Here is a 17,596-nt window from a genome sequence, read left to right on the forward strand (position 1 = left end):
GTAGGCTACAGTCCATTGGGTCACAAAGAGTCGGACACTACTTCACTTTCACTTTCTTCAAGGTCTATCCTAGAGTCCTTTATTTCTTCTTCCTCTTAGAACATATTTTTCTTCTGGGAGTCTGAGGAAAGAGGCAGGTGCAGGGGATGAACACAACTAATGGAAGTCTCTGAGGGTCCTGTTCAGAGATCGGACAGAAAGTCCGGTGATGAAACATTATAGTAATAGTGGTTAATGTGTAGAGAGACTGGAAAGGAAGAAATTTGTCAGAGCTGCATCAAGGATGTACACTCAGGATACAGGCTTTGAGCCGGGGGTCCCCAACTGCTCCCCATTGCCTATCCAACAGGCCTGACTGAAGCAGATCTGACACCAACCTTTGATTCCAGGTTCTCTTCAGAGCAAATGGCTGTGGCTTGGCATCCTTCTCATGGTTCTGATGGTGAGCCTAGGGGCTGGAGTGTGGATCTGGATGAGAAAGAAGATGCAGACCAGGAGAGGCAGGTGCTGGGTAGATCATGAGGGGAGGGCTGGGATGAGGGAGATCTGGGGGAAGGGAGTGGATCAAGACACCAGGGAGGGGGGCAGGGCAGTGGGCAGGTAGAGGCTGGTTGACCTCTTCCATGAATCATTCCTGATTGAAGACTGGGGTAGAGCAATGCTGGGAACGGGAGCTACATGCATGTCCAGAAAGAAAGAGCAGAAGAAGGCAGGGACAAGACAGGAGTCTGGGACCTGATCCATGACCCAGGGAGCAGTGACTGCTCTCACTCAAGGGCTTATGAGGGGTCACCTCCAATTCCATTCATTCTCACTGAGCATCTGCTGTACATAGGTGAGTCTACTCTCCTGCCAGCGGCTGCAGGCTTCAAAGCTACTCCCCAGGCCCTTCCCACAGAGGAATCTACTAACCTTCAGACTGGTGTGACCAACAGCCTAGACTCTCCCTATGAAGAGATCGCCTTCCTGAGACACCTTAAGGTGAGTCCAAGGGAATCAAATCATACCATTTCTGCTTGTGCCCAGAGGCAGTAAGTTTGGGGAAATCCAGAGTATTCTATTCCCTATCACATTCTGCGTCCAATCCTTGTTTTGGACAATATGGTTTCTGTGCTTGGCTACCCACAGCATGCTGGGAGCTGAGGTGCCAAGTTAGGAAACCACTGATGGGGAGCATACTCCACTCATATGTCCACAGCCTCATCACATCCTCACAATACCCAAGGAGGAGGGTTGGCAGAGCAGAAAAGTGTGAATGACCAGGTGTCTGGTAGACCCCATTACCTATATAAGACCCAAGGAAGTAAAAGGAGGACACACGGGCAGGTCCAGGATTGAGAGCAGACCTGAGAAGCCGAGGAGTACCAGGAAAAGCTCGTTTCCTCTTCTTCCTCAAGTCTTCCTCTGTCCTACCTACCTGAGATCCTACCACTAATACCACATCTTTAGGTAAATGTTTTGATTCCCTCCCACTGATGAGGTGTTCCTAGGAGGGCATTTCGTGTTGGTTACTGACCCTTGGTTGGAAATTGGTGCCACGGTCACAGATGGAATGATTTCACCAGCGGGGAAGAACAGAAGACAGCAGTTACAGGAGGAAAAGAGGGCATCTAAGGGACTTCCCAGAGCAATGATTCTCAAACAGAGAACACCTGAAGGGCTCGGTAAAAATGAAGTTTTCTGGGCCCACTCCAGGAGTGTTTGATTCAGTAGGTCTAAGGCAGCCCCGAGAACTTGTATTTCTAACAAATTCCCAAGTGACACTGATCCCAAGTGATCCTGGTCCCACATGTTGAGAACCACTGGAATAAAAGGGAGAGCAGAAGAGAAGCAGGGATGCCCAGGAGTAGCCAATGGCCAGGTTTTCTCCTCTCTCATCCTTTGACTCCCCCAAAGAGGGGACAATGCTAGATGATTGAGTCACAAAGCATCAGGATCTGGTCCAGTCCCAGCAGGTTATAGTAGGGGAAAGTGAGACATAGAGGGAATACTTGGACTTATCAGAGAACCATGCAAATGAGGCAGAATAGGGGTGTCTTTGTTACCAGCCTAACCTTCCATGCACTGTCCTCAACTGCCTCAGTGCCCTCCACATTGTGACTTCCCATGGCAGTCCCTCTGGGTTATGTCCCTACCTAGCCTGGGCCTTGGGGAACTTAGGAAATTGTTCATTGTGACCCAAACCCTAATACCCCTGCAAAGAATCCCAGGAGGGTAACAATGAGTGACTTTGGGATAGAGAAACAGATGAGGCAACATCTGACCCAGCATGCTGAAGCCCCTGACACCTCGGTTTCTGCCCTTGGGGAACTCCCAGTCTGGTGGAGAAAATAAACTCCCTTCAAGGAGACAGGAAGCTAACTGCCAAAAAGAAGAGTCTGGAGAAATGGATATGAGGCTCTGACACAGATTTCTTTTATTTAATGAAGTATAGTTGACTTACAATGTTGGGTTAGTTTCTGGTGTACAGCAAAGTGATTCAGTTTTAGATAGCTAGACGTATACTTTTTCATATTCTTTTCCATTATGGTTTGTTATAGGGTATTGAATATAGTTCCCTATACTGTATAGTAGAACCTTGTCATTTATCCCATTCTATATATAGTATTTTGTGTCTACTAATCCCAAACTCCTAATTTATCCCTCCTCACCCACTCTTAGCAACCATTCATTCATTTTCTATGTCTGTGAGTCTGTTTTTGTTTCATAAAATGAGCTTGTGACACAGACTTCTTGATCAACTCTGGAAAATCACTTCCCTCCCTCTGCCTCAGTTTATTATTTTATAAAATGAGGATTACAGTAATAATAGCTTACATTTACCTGACACTTTAAAGCTTTCCACAGCAACTTTTGCAGTGAGAGCAAAGTGATTTACAAATTAAAGTTTGTCAAATATCTGTTGAGCACCTACTATGTTCCCTGAATTTAGTCTGAGCTACGAAAGTCTACCAAGCAAGAAAAGTCCTTGGTCTCATAGAAAATTCTAGGTTGAGGGGATGGAGAGTGACAAATCAATAAGCAAACCACCAAGTTCTGGGTGATGATAAGTGTTAGGAGAAAATAAAGCAGAAAAGAGAGGTGGGTAGGTAGTGTGCGATTTTAACTAAGGCTGTCAAGGGAAAACTCACCAAGAAGAGAGATCCTCAAAGAAATGAGGGGGTGAGCAAAATGGAGGTTTTGGAGTGGGGGGAGAGATATTATCTTGGGTAGAAGATGGAGCAAGTGAAAAGATCCTACAATGTTCAAGAGAGAGTTTGTGCTGAAGCTGTATTTAGGGGAGTTATCAGGCTTAAGAGCCAGAACTACCTGGTTGAAGATAAGAAGCTCATAAAGAGATGTAGTTTGACTGATTCTTCTACTTGATGCTTAGAAATTGATCAAGACCACCCTTAAACTCTGCTTGAATTGTAGAAAGACTTGGAGAAGGGCAACAGCCACTCGCATAACCCTGAGTGTAGTTCGGCCGTCCACACTATCTACGAGAAGATCCGGACAAATCCAGAACCCCAGGGTGATGCTTAGACCACGATAAAACCGGAGCATGGAGGGGGACCTTGGCAAGGTCAGCCTCATCCCTTTACCCCTTTATCCTTGCTTGGGCCTCCAAAGATCCCTCCTTAAGGTGGAGCTGGGACTAGAGCCTAGGTCTTCCTGACCAGTCTCATGAGATCACCGAGCAGCACGAGCTGCTCCCCCAAGTTTCCACCAAAATATTCTCGCATCACAGATGGTAGGTGGTGACTCTGCCAGTTAAATAACCAAGTATGAGAATCAAAGCCTTCAGCCTTCAGCCACACTTTGGACCTGTGAACCTTTTAACCCTGTTAGGGTATACTCATGGTCAGGCAGGACCTGCACAGGGGTAGTGGGGGGAAAGAGATGATTTGTATGAACAGGGAGGGACCTGGAGCCCCTGAGAAGGATGAGCCTTGGGGGGAGGACCTTCAGGGTTTCACAGTCAGCTCACCACTATGAATAGTGAAAAGAATGGCCCTTGATGATTATAAAAAAGAGGCCTGTAGATACAAGATTCAAGGTCAGTTGTATTGTAGAGGGGAGTGGTGGAAAGAGAAGTAAACTGGTTTTTTTTTTAGCTCTGTCATATACTAGAATTAATTATAGACACAGGAAATGTACTATCTAGGTTCTCAAAGTTCAATTCACATATTCTTATATTTTCATTAAATTATACATGATTGCACAAAAGTCAAAAAGCATATCTTATTGAAATAATAATTCTTCATCATTCTGTTGTTATTAAAAATAGGGTCTTGTTCCCCCTGTGTATTCTAATTTTATTAAGATAATACGTATGAATCATATATTAAGCCACATTACTCAATGTCTCTACTGTTTTTAGCAGTTTTTCATTTGATCCCTTTGAATTTAGGGATAAATAAAAATGTTACCAAGTGATTATAACTTTTGCTTCCTTCTTTCCAATGTTTATGCTTCATTCCCTTTTCTTATCAAACTGAATTGGCTAATACTTCCAAAAACCATGTTAAATAATCATGATGATAAAGAATATCCTTATATTGTTTCTAACTCTAATATAAATGCTTCTAGTGTTTCTCCATTAAGCATGATGTTGTGTTTTGGGTAAGGCATATCTGCTGTATCATGTTAAGGAAGTATGTATTTATTCTTATTTTATCTCACATATTTTATCAAGAATTTTACCAAGAATAAAGTATTAAATTTTATTGTTTCCCACTTATCACCTCTGAAGATAGCATATGGTTTTCTTTTTTATCCATTAATAATAAATTAATAGATGTCTTAGGATTGAACTATTTCATTATTAAAATAAATCTCAGTTAATGTATATTATTTTTTAATGTGATAGTGTTTGACAATATCTTTATTTAGGATTTTTGCATCCTTATTTATAAATGAACTTCTCTTGTACTTTCTTTAATGCTTTATTTGGTCATTTTGGTATTTGTGTCATGCTTATTAAAGATCCCTTTATCCTCATTTTGTGTAATAATTTAAAATTTGTTTTATAGTTAAAAAAAGATGTTTTTTAAGAAAATGTTTCTCATTACTCAGTGTTAATTTAATTTTATGTGATATGAAGATGTAAAAATATGAAACTCTATATTAATGCCTTGTGCTTATATTTTTTATATTATAAACCAAAACAATGTATATAAAATAAATAAGAACCAAGCAGCAAAACAGTGGGGAAATGATTATTCAAACATATTCAGACTGAAGCATGCAACTTTAATGTAACATGATGGGTGTTTTGGTTTTGCTGAAATTGAACAGTTGGTGGTGGTATTAAGAGGAAAAATAACTGCAGGCTCACATCACATTCTATATTCAATATTGTTTTTAACTTTATTTTTTAAATTAATTTATTTTTTATTGGAGGCAAATTATTTTACAATATTATATTGGTTGGTTTTGCCATACATTGACATGAATTCGCCCCGGGTGTACATAAGTTCTCCCTCCTGAACCCCCCCCCACCTCCCTCCTCCCTTTATCCTCCCTCTGGGTCAAAAAAAAAATGCTAGTTCACATACGTTAATGATACCTACACTTGATTAAAGTCTTTGTTTACCAGAACCTTATCTTAACCAAATCTCTGCCTAGTAACAAATGATAAATCTGCAAAATTGCTTTATTCACCTGAAAAAAATAAAAATTATTAGCATGACATTATTGAAGTCTTCATTCAATACATATCTATTTACTGTGCCACTGGAATCACAGGATGAGAATGTTCTTTATTGGGTATTTGCACCCATGATGGATATTTGCAATATTACTGCTAATGAACCTTTATGCATTTGTGCCACAAGGATGAACCCCGTAACTCTCCTCACAAGTCAGACACGTCCCTGACAGCTACCTAGCAGGAACTTTTGACTGTGATGTGCTTGTTGGAGAGGTGCTGAGGGGAAGAAGGGAGCCAATTTGTCAAATGCCAATTTAGTGAATGATCAAGTCATCAACAAGTCATCAAATTAATCAAATCTATCCATTTACCAGAAATATATTTTTTAGCTATGTGTAAAACTTAAAGCAATTCATAGTGAAAGTGAAAGGAGCTCAGTCGTGTCTGACTCTTTGCAACACCATGGACTATATGATCCATGGAGTTCTCCAGGCCAGAATACTGGAGTGGGTAGCCTTTCCCTTCTCCAGGGGATCTTCCCAACCCAGGGATCGAACCCAGGTCTCCTGCATTACAGGTGGATTCTTCCCTGAGCTACAAGGGGAGCGGTTTAACAGCTTTTGAAGATTTCTGTGATTTTAGCTGGCAGGTTTCATTATTTCTTCCTAAGAGCACTTAAAGCAATGTTCCATGTCTCTCTAACCAGCTCCCTGCTGGAGACAGAAAGATAAGTCAGTTCACAAGACAGCTTGAGAGGAGAGATTGTGGGGCAGAGAGATGAGACTGACAGGCAGAGGGACAGGGAGACTGATGCCAGGGAGGCAAATCTGAAGCCAGATCCCTGGGGTCTTTTCTCCCCAAAATTCTCATGGGCTCTGGTAATATATCTGATTCAAATAATAAATTTTTATTAAAAATTAATAGAAACAAATATTTTATAAATTTATCAAATTCATCAACTTGTTCATCCTGTGATTTACCCACTTAGAAAATGGATTTTTCTATAAACTATCTTTCAGCAAACTGGTTTTAGCTGAATTAACCTTGGGGCAAATGTACGTGAGCCCTACAGCTTAATGGACAAGAAATTAGGCTTTGGGGCCCAGGTGCCTGCATCACACCCTCACACCACTTACCAGCTGCATACATATTCTTGCGCAAGGCTTTGACCTCCCAGTGCCTCCATTTCCTCAGCTGTGAGAGGGGCCTTGTCAGGTCTTCCCTCATAGAGCTGTCGCAGAGTCACTGAGTAAACAGACTCACAGCACTCGGAGTGGTGCCAGTATCAATAGTACAGGCTATTATTGTTACTCTGCCCCACCTCAGGGCCAGTTCTCCCACCTGTCTCCTCCATGTGAACCATGCCCCAGGTGGTCTGTGCCTTTATCTGGTCCCCCATGAAGATTCTTTAACACAAAAGCAAATGCAGCCCTGAAAATGCCTTTGATATAAGGTGGGCACCTGTAAGATCCAAATCAGTTCAGTTCAGTCTCTCAGTCATGTCCAACTCTCCGCGACCCCATGAATCACAGCACGCCAGGCCTCCCTATCCATCACCAACCCCCAGAGTTCACTCAAACTCATGTCCACAGAGTCGGTGATGCCATCCAGCCATCTCATTCTCTGTCATCCCCTTCTCCTCCTGCCCCCAACCTTTCCTAGCATCAGAGTCTTCTCCAGTGAGTCAACTCGTCGCATGAGGTGGCCAAAGTATTGCAGTTTCAGCTTTAGCATCAGTACTTCCAATGAACACCCAGGACTGATCTCCTTTAGAATGGACTGGTTGGATCTCCTTGCGGTACAAGGGACTCTCAAGAGTCTTCTCCAACACCACAGTTCAAAAGCATCAATTCTTCGGCGATCAGCTTTCTTCATAGTCCAACTCTCACATCCATACATGACCACGGGAAAAACCATAGCCTTGACTAGACAGACCTTGGTTGGCAAAGTAATGTCTCTGCTTTTTAATATACTATCAAGGTTGGTCATAACTTTCCTTCCAAGGAGTAAGCGTCTTTTAATTTCATGGCTGCAATCAGCATCCACAGTGATTTTGGAGCCCCCCAAAATAAAGTCTGACACTGTCTCCACTGTTTTTCCATCTATTTCCCATGAAGTGATGGGACCAAATGCCATGATCTTTGTTTTCTGAATGTTGAGCTTCAAGCCAACCTTTTGACTCTCCTCTTTCACTTTCATCAAGAGGCCTTTGAGTTCCTCTTCACTTTCTGCCATAAGGGTGGTGTCACCTGCATACCTGAGGTTATTGATATTTCTCCCGGCAATCTTGATTCCAGCTTGTGCTTCTTCCAGCCCAGCGTTCCTCATGATGTACTCTGCATATTAGATAAATAAGCAAGGTGACAATATACAGCCTTGACGTACTCCTTTTCCTATTTGGAACCAGTCTGTTGTTCCATGTACAGTTCATACATACTAATTATCAGATTATTAAACTCTCAGATTATTATTGAAATGAAAGCAAGAAATATAAACATTCTAACAGGGCGTTTGCAGGATCCCAACACACCAGCTTGAGAAATGCGATTCCAGGAGCAAAAGAAAAAGATGGGAAAGGCAGCAGACACAGTGCAGAGGGGTGAGGAGACAGAAAGCCCATGAACCACAAGGATGCCATGTCACACAGCCGGCCCAGTCTGATGGGGAGGAGGGGAAGGGAACAATCACACAGGCACTCCTCGTGAAACAGGAAGACCCCACCCAGAGGAGACTGTTTCTCTGTGGTTTTCATAGAACTGGAGCAAGTGGAGCAGGCAGGGTTCTCCAACTCCCATTGCCCAGAGCCCATGCTCTCCCCCCACCTTCACCAGGCAGCTGTGAGACCAAACAAAGAACACAAGCCATTACATATAGATCTCTAACTCATGTGTTCAGACTTCAGAGTTCTGACAGAAAGCAGGGTCAAAGGAGTTCAAATGCACAGGTTTGCTGAGGCAAACAGCAGAATAAGCAGAAAGACTTCAATCAAAGATGAAAAAGCAGAAAACAAACAAAAAAACCTAACAAGAGACCTACACAAATATTTAGTCCTCCAAAATAAAGGAAAGAAACAACAGTTTGCAAAAAAAGATTGATGAAACCACAGGTAAAAGATGAACTAATAGAATATGAAGGGAGTTGGGGTGAGGCAGCTAAGAAAATATTTGAGGAGAAAATTCTTTTGAAGAATTTAGAAATACAAAGAATAGCATCAACATGACAGAAAATTCCATCAGTGATGTGAAAGACAGATTGAGAAAATAATACAGAAAACAGGAGGGGAGCAATTAGAGCAAAATGGACTGACCATGGGAATCGGCCATGTAGATACCGAGTTTCCCAAGGAAGACACAGAAGGAGTGGAGAAATAAAGTGTTTCCCTTCCTCCCCCAGAGCCTCCCCCTTTCTTACTAACAGAGCCCTGACTGACCCTACTGCAAGATGAGATATCTGGCATATGGGGTGTAGGTGCGGATATCCCCATGGTCTCGTGGCAGATGAAAGTGAAAGTCACTCAGTCATGTCTCATTCTTTTCAACCCCATGGACTATATAGTCCAAGGCTACTGGAGTGGGTAACCTTTCCCTTCTCCAGGGGATCTTTCCGACCCAGGGATTGAACCCAGGTCTCCTACATTGCAGGCAAATTCTTTACTACTTGAGCTACCAGGGAAGCCTCATGGTGGGTAGGTGACCCTATTCTGGCCAATGATAGGTAAGAAAAGTTTTCTGGGAGCTTCTGAAAATGACTTCCATTCTGATTAGAGGAAGGACGGAGAGGAGAAACTCCTACCCCAAGCTGCCCACTGGTTTTTGCCTCTGACTGTGGCTGTGTGACAGTGAGGAGCTTGAAACTGTTGGAGCCATTTCAGAGCAGAAGGAAGTTTGGGAGATGCAGAGGCTGAGCCACAGCACTTCTCTGGGCTTAGGAGTTACCAAGGGAGCAGCGAGAGTGATACCACAGATGTGGGGAAAGAGCTGTTTGAAGATGGGTGAAAGGGAACAGTTTTGAAGTTTGCATTTGCTAAACTACAGAGCATAAAGGAGTGGTTGCAGATGGTGTTGGACATGTAGACTGAAATTAGGTTTTGGACTTCTTATTTAAGATGTTCGTGAAGCAGGTAAATGCATATGTGTTCTCTTCTTCCCGGGGAACTATAAAACTATGGTAAAAGTATTTTGTTTAAGTGTATCAGTCACATCAAAGAGAAACAGGGAGGCAACCATTCAGCAGACCAGAGATGCCTGGAATCTCAGAGACAAGGAGAATGGTTGCCTAGTAAGGCAGAGTCAGACCTGGGGCCAGTTACATCAGAATCTCTGGGGTTGTGCCCAGGGGGCAGGATTTTGTTAATGACTCAGATGAGACCAGTGTGCAGCCAAGTTTGAGAACCACTGACCTAGAACACACATGCAGGGACACAGCAGAGCATGGAGCTGTCTGCCCAGAGGAACCACAAGGATTCAAGCTCAGAGGGCCGGGTAGGAAGGAGGGTGGGGTGAGAATGGGGCTGAAATGGAACCAACATACTGGGAGGTCTGGGCATGAAACAGTCAACACTTGAACCCTCCCCCAGCCAATGACCGTGACCCCAGGCATTTCTTTCGCAGACATTAACAAAGGAAAGCTCTTCTAAAGCAAAAACAAACCCTCAAAATCCTGAATGCACAGTCTGGAGAGAAATCAGCAACTTGTGTGGGTACTGCTGCTGCTGCTGTGTGCTGGGCCTCAGGAAATCCTTCTCATTCTGACATTTAGGGTTTTCTCAGCATAAACACCAGTCCCCTGCCCCCCATCCTAAGGTGGCACCTGACTGCCCACAGAGCTGCCTGGCTGCATTTCAAACATAACAGGAAAACCTCTCTGGTGGGTGAGGGACCCCCAAAGGTGGGTGATGGGAGATCCTCTGCTTAAGTAATTGAGATGGGCCCCTGTGCCTGTGACCATGAGGTGGGAGCCCATCCCTGGGCTGAATTCTAAAGGATTAAGGATGGGAGAAGTCTGACCCCTGGATACACGGGACACTGCTTCACCTTTTCCTGCTGAATCTACACGACAGACATTTCTCCCAGTGTCCAGCCCATCAGGGGCATCTGGGAGCTAAACCACCATCAACGCCCCACTACCTGTCTAGTTACTTTCCAGTGCAAAAGCACTTTCACCTGTGAGAGCCAGATAAGTACTGTTGTGATTACCTTCCCATTTTTCAGATGAGGAAACTGAGGCTCCAGAGAGGTTAAATGGTGAACCCCAAGGTGTGGAAAGTCAGTCCATGGCAGAGTCTGGCCTAAGACCAAGTCCCTGCTCTTTCAGACCACTGGTCTTTCCAGAACCAAGTTCCTCTTGGTGCAGTGACTCTCCCACTCGAGATGGTTTCAAACCTTGAGAAGCCACATGAAAGGGAAGGAGGCCAGGACTGTCCCAGGGCAGCCTCTCACCGTCTTCACTCACCACAGATAGAGTAACTAAGGCCCATTGCTGCATCTCAACCATCTCTGAGATCAAGATGACCTTTGGTCAACCACAACCACTTCCCCCTGCATTTAGTGAGTCACAAATAGGCCTTAATCTCCTACCACAACCCAGATCTGCAAAGCCTGCTGGCCTGAGAAGCCTCAGCTGGTTGGTCTCCCAGCAGGGCCCAGGGACCCTCAGCATGTGTGAGCTGCAGGCTGGTGGACCTGCCCTACTCCCTGGGGCAGTGAACTCTCCTCCTAGAGTCTCATGGTCCAGTTTTCACAGGGTCTTTCCAGCTTAGTCTTAACATCCATCTCATCAGTCATACAACTACATTACCTTTTAAACCTGGAGAATCCCCCAGGAGAGGGACTGCTCCCACCCCCATCTTGTGCCCAGCTCCTGGGAGGGCTCCAGCACAACCTCAGTTTGTAGGTGACTCTTATTTGAATCACATCAGTTGCGCCTCTTTCTTCTGGGCTTCGTATATCACAAGTTTTCCTTTTTTGTTCTTGGCTGGACAAGTTCTCAGCATCTGTCTTCCACCCAGCAGGATTTGGACCAAGCACAACATCCAGCACAAAGTTCTACCTACACCAAAGGCTCAGGACAACTGCCCCACATAGAAGAAGCAGATCCCTACTCACAGCCCTGAAAATGTCCTCACAGAGGGGAGGGAGAGCCCCAGCAGGAGCAGGTAACTAGGAAAAACCTCCCCATTTTAGGGGTCAATCCACATGGCCCCCTGAGACCCTGCCCCGTCCTACCCCAGTGGGTGTCCTGTTGACTCTCCCTGGTCCCATCCCTCCTGGGAGAATGCTGGGATATCACGCATGTTCTTAAGGAAGACAGACAGCTTTCAGCTAAGCTGCACCCATGACCGATTTCAAGTCAGCAAATGTTTACTGAGCACCTCTGTAAGGAGCACAACACCAGGGCCCTCCTTCCCTGTCCAGTCACCATCTGCTGCAGTCACCGAGTCCCGAAGTAAGCATCACGCGTGCTCCGTCCCTCCACAGTTCACCCCACAGCCCCCAGTCCCCTGAAGGCGCCCCACCTCTTTAGGACCCAGGCAATGTCCCTCACGGGTTGGGCCCAAAGACACAGTCTGCATCCACCATCTTGCTTCCAGTGGAGACACAGCTTATGCATGTTTTATACTCAGTTATTTGCTCTCAGCAACAATAAGGAAGAGAGAAGAGAATAGCAATTTCAATTGTGCAGCAATTCCACACTAGGAGAATCTACTCCCTTCTCAAACTGAAGACTTGGCGTGAAGTTGTAAATCCATTTCTTGTGGGTCCAGTGGTCCATCTCTCGGCTCCCACCCATCTTCCCCTGCAGCAGGGCTGTGCCAGGAACTGTTTAACAGCTGGCTCTTCAGGAGGAGAAGGCCCTGGTCTCTAGCATTTGCCAATCCCAGTGGTGTGGATATTCCTCTCTGTGGCTCATTCCAAACCACCAGCATGCTGACGCGGAGCACAGACTTGGGGAAAGATGCATAAAGCCAGCTTTCACAAGCCACCTCCTGGTGTTTCTAGCACATCGCTGTCTTGGGGGAATCTAACATTTCAATCTGCAGACACATATTCATGTACCATTGACCAGAAACACAAACAACTGTTTACCAGGAGGAAAGGGCAGCCTCCTCCAAGGCAGGAGGACGACTTCCCCAGGGTGGTCCATGGGTCTGCACCGCAGCAGCACCTTAGGGGTCCACAGGAGTGGTCTTCATTCTACTTTATTCCACCCTAAAACCTAACTCTCCCCTTCAATAATCAAAATGAAGGCCTAAACAACCCTCAACCAGCCTTCTCCTTCACTAGACACTCTGGCCCAGGCTCAAGTGGAGTACCCCTCCTCGTCACCCTGCCCACCAGACTGTATATCCTGAGAGCACAGAACGACTTTGTCTTTGAGAGCCCAGCGTGCTGGGAGGCAGGACTTTACAGACAGACACACACTGATTCCATTCCTGCTGATACCACAGGCTGGATAATCATGGGCAGATCCTCAAAGTCCTCCTCTATAAAATGAGATAATACCTATTTCCAGAGTTTTTGGGATAACTAAGTAAATACGGTGAAAACCACCCAGCACCGGGCACCCCCACAGACATCCCTCCGCCTATCCTCCCAGGGGAGGCGGCCTGAACCATAGCCAGGCAATTTCGCCACCTGGTGGCTGGTCTCAGAATTGCCCCAAAGGCCCACAGCTGTTCTGTATTTGAGGGCTAGTTTGGTTCCAAATAGGAAAAGGAGTATGTCAAGGCTGTATATTGTCACCCTGCTTATTTAACCTATATGCAGAGTACATCATGAGGAATGCTGGGCTGGAAGAAGCACAAGCTGGAATCAAGATTGCTGGGAGAAATACCAATAACCTCAGATACGCAGATGACACCACCCTTATGGCAGAAAGTGAAAAGGAACTAAAAAACCTCTTGATGAAAGTGAAAGAGAAGGGTGAAAAAGTTGGCTTGAAGCTCAACATTCAGAAAACGAAGATCATGGCATCTGGTCCCATCACTTCATGGGAAACAGATGGGGAAACAGTGGAAACAGTGTCAGACTTTATTTTTTTGGGCTCCAAAATCACTGCAGATGCTGATTGCAGCCACGAAATTAAAAGATGCTTACTCCTTGGAAGGAAAGTTATGACCAACCTAGAAAGCATATTAAAGAGCAGAGACATTACTTTGCCAACAAAGGTCCGTCTAGTCAAGGCTATGGTTTTTCCCGTGGTCATGTATGGATGTGAGAGTTGGACTGTGAAGAAAGCTGAGCGCCGTAAGAATTGATGCTTTTGAACTGTGGTGTTGGAGAAGACTCTTGAGAGTCCCTTGTACTGCAAGGAGATCCAACCAGTCCATTCTAAAGGAGATCAGTCTTGGGTGTTCATTGGAAGGACTGATGCTGAAGCTGAAACTACAATACTTTGGCCACCTCATGCGAAGAGTTGACTCACTGGAAAAGACTGATGCTGGGAAAGGTTGGGGCGGGAGGAGAAGGGGACGACGGAGAATGAGATGGCTGGATGGCATCACCGACTCTGTGGACATGAGTTTGAGTGAACTCCGGGAGTTGGTGATGGACAGGGAGGCCTGGCGTGCTGTGATTCATGGGGTCGCGGAGAGTCGGACACGACTGAGCGACTGAACTGAACTGAACTGAACTGTAGTTCCCTGTGCTATACAATAGGTTCTTATTGTTGCCTAAATTCGGCCTCTGTTGATTGGCGCCAAATAGAAACATGGAGACAGAGTTTTGGGTGAAGTGGAAAAGAATAGCTTTATTTACTTTTGCAGGCAAATGGGGCCACAGGATCTAATACCCCAAAGACCGTGTGACCTACCTTGGAAGGGGTAATGAGGAGTTTTATAGTGTTCAAGGAGCAGGGCATGATCAGCTCCTGGACAGTTCTTGGATTGGTTGGCATTAAGACGAAATGTTAAGCAGCATCAACCTTCTGGTTTCAACTCTAGGGTCTATGTTTTTGGGGTCAGCAGTTTTCATCTGGAGGGAGTCTGCTTCCTGTGAAAAAAACAACTTTGAAATGTGTGTCAGGCCTTTATCTATATCTTTCGGGGAACTGGGAGTTTAGTGATTCTGTTATGTGGAAGTTCAGTTCAATTCAGTCGCTCAGTCATGTCTAACTCTTTACGACCCCATAAATCGCAGCACGCCAGGCCTCCCTGTCCATCACCAACTCCCGGAGTTCACTCAAACTCATGTCCATCGAGTCAGTGATGCCATCCAGCCATCTCATCCTCTGTCATCACCTTCTCCTCCTGCCCCCAATCCCTCCCAGCATCAGAGTCTTTTCCAATGAGTCAACTCTTCGCATGAGGTGGCCAAAGTATTGGAGTTTCAGCTTCAGCATCAGTCCTTCCAATGAACACCCAGGACTGATCTCCTTTAAGATGGACTGGTTGGATCTCCTTGGAGTCCAAGGGACTCTAAAGAGTCTTCTCCAACACCACAGTCCAAAAGCATCAATTCTTTGGTGCTCAGCTTTCTTTATAGTCCAATTCTCACATCCTTACATGACTGCTGGAAAAACCATAGCCTTGAGTAGATGGACCTTTATTGGCAAAGTAATCTCTGCTTTTTAATATGCTTTCTAGGTTGGTCATAGCTTTTCTTCCAAGGAGCAAGCATCTTTTAATTTCATGGCTGCAGGCACCATCTGCAATGCTTTTGGAGCCACAAAAAATAAAGTCTGACACTTTTTCCACTGTTTCCCCATCTATTTGCCATGAAGTGATGGGACAAGTTGCCATGATCTTAGTTTTTTGAATGTTGAGTTTTAAGACAACTTTTTCACTCTCAAGAGACTTTTTTGTTCTTCTTCAATTTCTGCCATGACAGTGGTGTCACTTGCATATCTAAATTTGTTGATATTTTTCCAGGCAATCTTGATTCCAGCATGTGTTTCATCCAGCCCAGTGTTTCTCATGATGTATTGTGCATATAAGTTAAATAAGCAAAAGAGTTGTAATCTAAATTGTCACCAGTTCCTTAGCCCAACTATTCTTTGTTTTTGTGACTGGATGTCACATCTTCACATTTCCCAATCATTAACTCTCGAGTCAGCATTTTACTTTAAAAGACTGGGACAAAATGGCCTGTACACAGTTTCATTATTAGTTATCTATTTCATGTAGAGTAATGTGTATATATTAATCCCAACCTCCTACTTTATCCCCCCATTTCCCCTTTGGTAATCATAGTTTGTTTTTTATATTTCTGTATTGTAAATATTACATTTGTATTTTATTTTTTAGATTCCACTTCCAAACAACATCATATAATATTTGTCTTTGGCTTACTTCACTCAGTATGATAATCTCTAAGTCCACTCATGTTGCTGCAAATGGCATTATTTCATACTTTTTTATGACTGAGTAGTATTCCATTGTATACACATACACTACACCTTCTTTCTGTATTTATTTCTCCACTGATCTCCAGTAGCATATTGGGAACCTACTGACCCAAGGATTTCCTCTCTCAGTATTCTATCATTTTGCCTTTTCATACTGTTCATGGGATTCTTCTCAAGGCAAGAATACTGAAGTGGTTTGCCATTCCCTTTTCCAGTGGACCACATTCTGTCAGACCGCTCCACCATGACCTGCCAGTCTTGGGTGTCCCCACATGGCATGGCTTATTTTCACTGAGTTAGACAAGGCTGTGGTCCGTGTGACCAAGTCGACTATTTTTCTGTGATTATGATTTCAGTGTGTCTGCCCTCTGATGCCCTCTCACAATACCTACAATCTTACTTGGGTTTCTCTTACCTTGGTTGTGGGGTATCTCTTCATGGCTGCTCCAGCAAAGCGTAGCCACTGCTCCTTACCTTGGACGAGGGGTATCTCCTCACAGCCGCCCCTCCTGACCTTGAACGTGGAATAGCTCCTCTAGACCCTCCTGCGCCCGCACAGTCACCGCCACTTGGACTTGGGGCAGCTCCTCTCAGCCGCTGCCCCTGACCTCGGGCTTGGGGTAGCTCCTCTTTGCCACCGCTCCTGACCTCGGATGTGGGGTTGTTCCTCTTGGCTACTGGAGATCAGTGGAGAAATAAATCCAGAAAGGATGAAGGGATGGAGCCAAAGCAAAAACAATACCCAGGTGTGGATGTGACTGGTGATAGAAGCAAGGTCCAATGCTGTAAAGAGCAATATTGCATATGAACCTGGAATGTTAGGTCCATGAATCAAGGCAAATTGGAAGTGGCCAAACAGGAGATGGCAAGAGTGAACACAGACATTCTAGGAATCAGTGAACTAAAATGGACTGGAATGGTTGAATATAACTCAGATGACCATTATATCTACTACTGTGAGCAGGAATCCCTTAGAAGAAATGGAGTAGCCATCATGGTCAACAAAAGAAATGCAGTCCTTGGATGCAATCTCAAAAACGACAGAATGATCTGTTTGTTTCCAAGGCAAACCATTCAATATCACAGTAATCCAAGCCTATGCCCCAAACAGTAACACTGAAGAGGCCAAAGTTAAACGGTTATATGAAGACCTACAAGACATTTTAGCACTAACACCCCAAAAAGATGTCTTTTTCATTATAGGGGACTGGAATGCAAAAGTAGGAAGTCAAGAAACACCTGGAGTAACAGGCAAATTTGGCCTTGAAGTACAGAATGAAGCAGGGCAAAGGCTAACAGAGTTTTGCCAAGAGAACACACTGGTAATAGCAAACACCCTCTTCCAACAACACAAGAGAAGACTCTACACATGGACATTACTAGATGGTCAACACCAAAATCAGATTGATTATATTCTTTGCAGCCAAAGACGGAGAAGCTCTATACAGTTAGCAGAACAAGAACAGGAGCTGGCCGTGGCTCAGATAATGAACCTCTTATTGCCAAATTCAAACTTAAATTGAAGAAAGTAGGGAAAACCAATAGACTATTCAGATATGACCTAAATCAAATCCTTTATGATTATACAGTGGAAGTGAGAAATAGATTTAAGGGACT

At 44.6% G+C, this 17,596-nt stretch overlaps 1 protein-coding gene across 3 annotated transcripts in view; it reads left to right on the top strand.

The window, feature by feature from the left end:
• The window catches only part of LOC129541327 (CD48 antigen-like), a 52,886-nt gene extending 47,223 nt beyond the window's left edge, over positions 1-5,663 (top strand). For 2 of the 3 annotated variants that reach the window (XM_055403165.2, XM_055403167.2), the window contains exons 5-7: positions 390-500; positions 836-981; positions 3,415-5,661. In XM_055403165.2, coding sequence (XP_055259140.2) covers positions 390-500; positions 836-981; positions 3,415-3,525 — 368 coding nt within the window. In that variant the 3' untranslated portion in view covers positions 3,526-5,661. Of the gene's footprint in view, positions 1-389; positions 501-835; positions 982-3,414 lie in introns of all 3 variants that reach the window. The other variant, XM_088835910.1, reaches the window with a different exon arrangement.
• The last annotated feature ends 11,933 nt before the right edge of the window (positions 5,664-17,596 follow it).

This window comes from Moschus berezovskii, chromosome 4 (assembly GCF_049115385.1).
Source record: "Moschus berezovskii isolate FMDL1 chromosome 4, NW_MosBer_1.0, whole genome shotgun sequence".
Lineage (NCBI taxonomy): Eukaryota > Metazoa > Chordata > Mammalia > Artiodactyla > Moschidae > Moschus > Moschus berezovskii.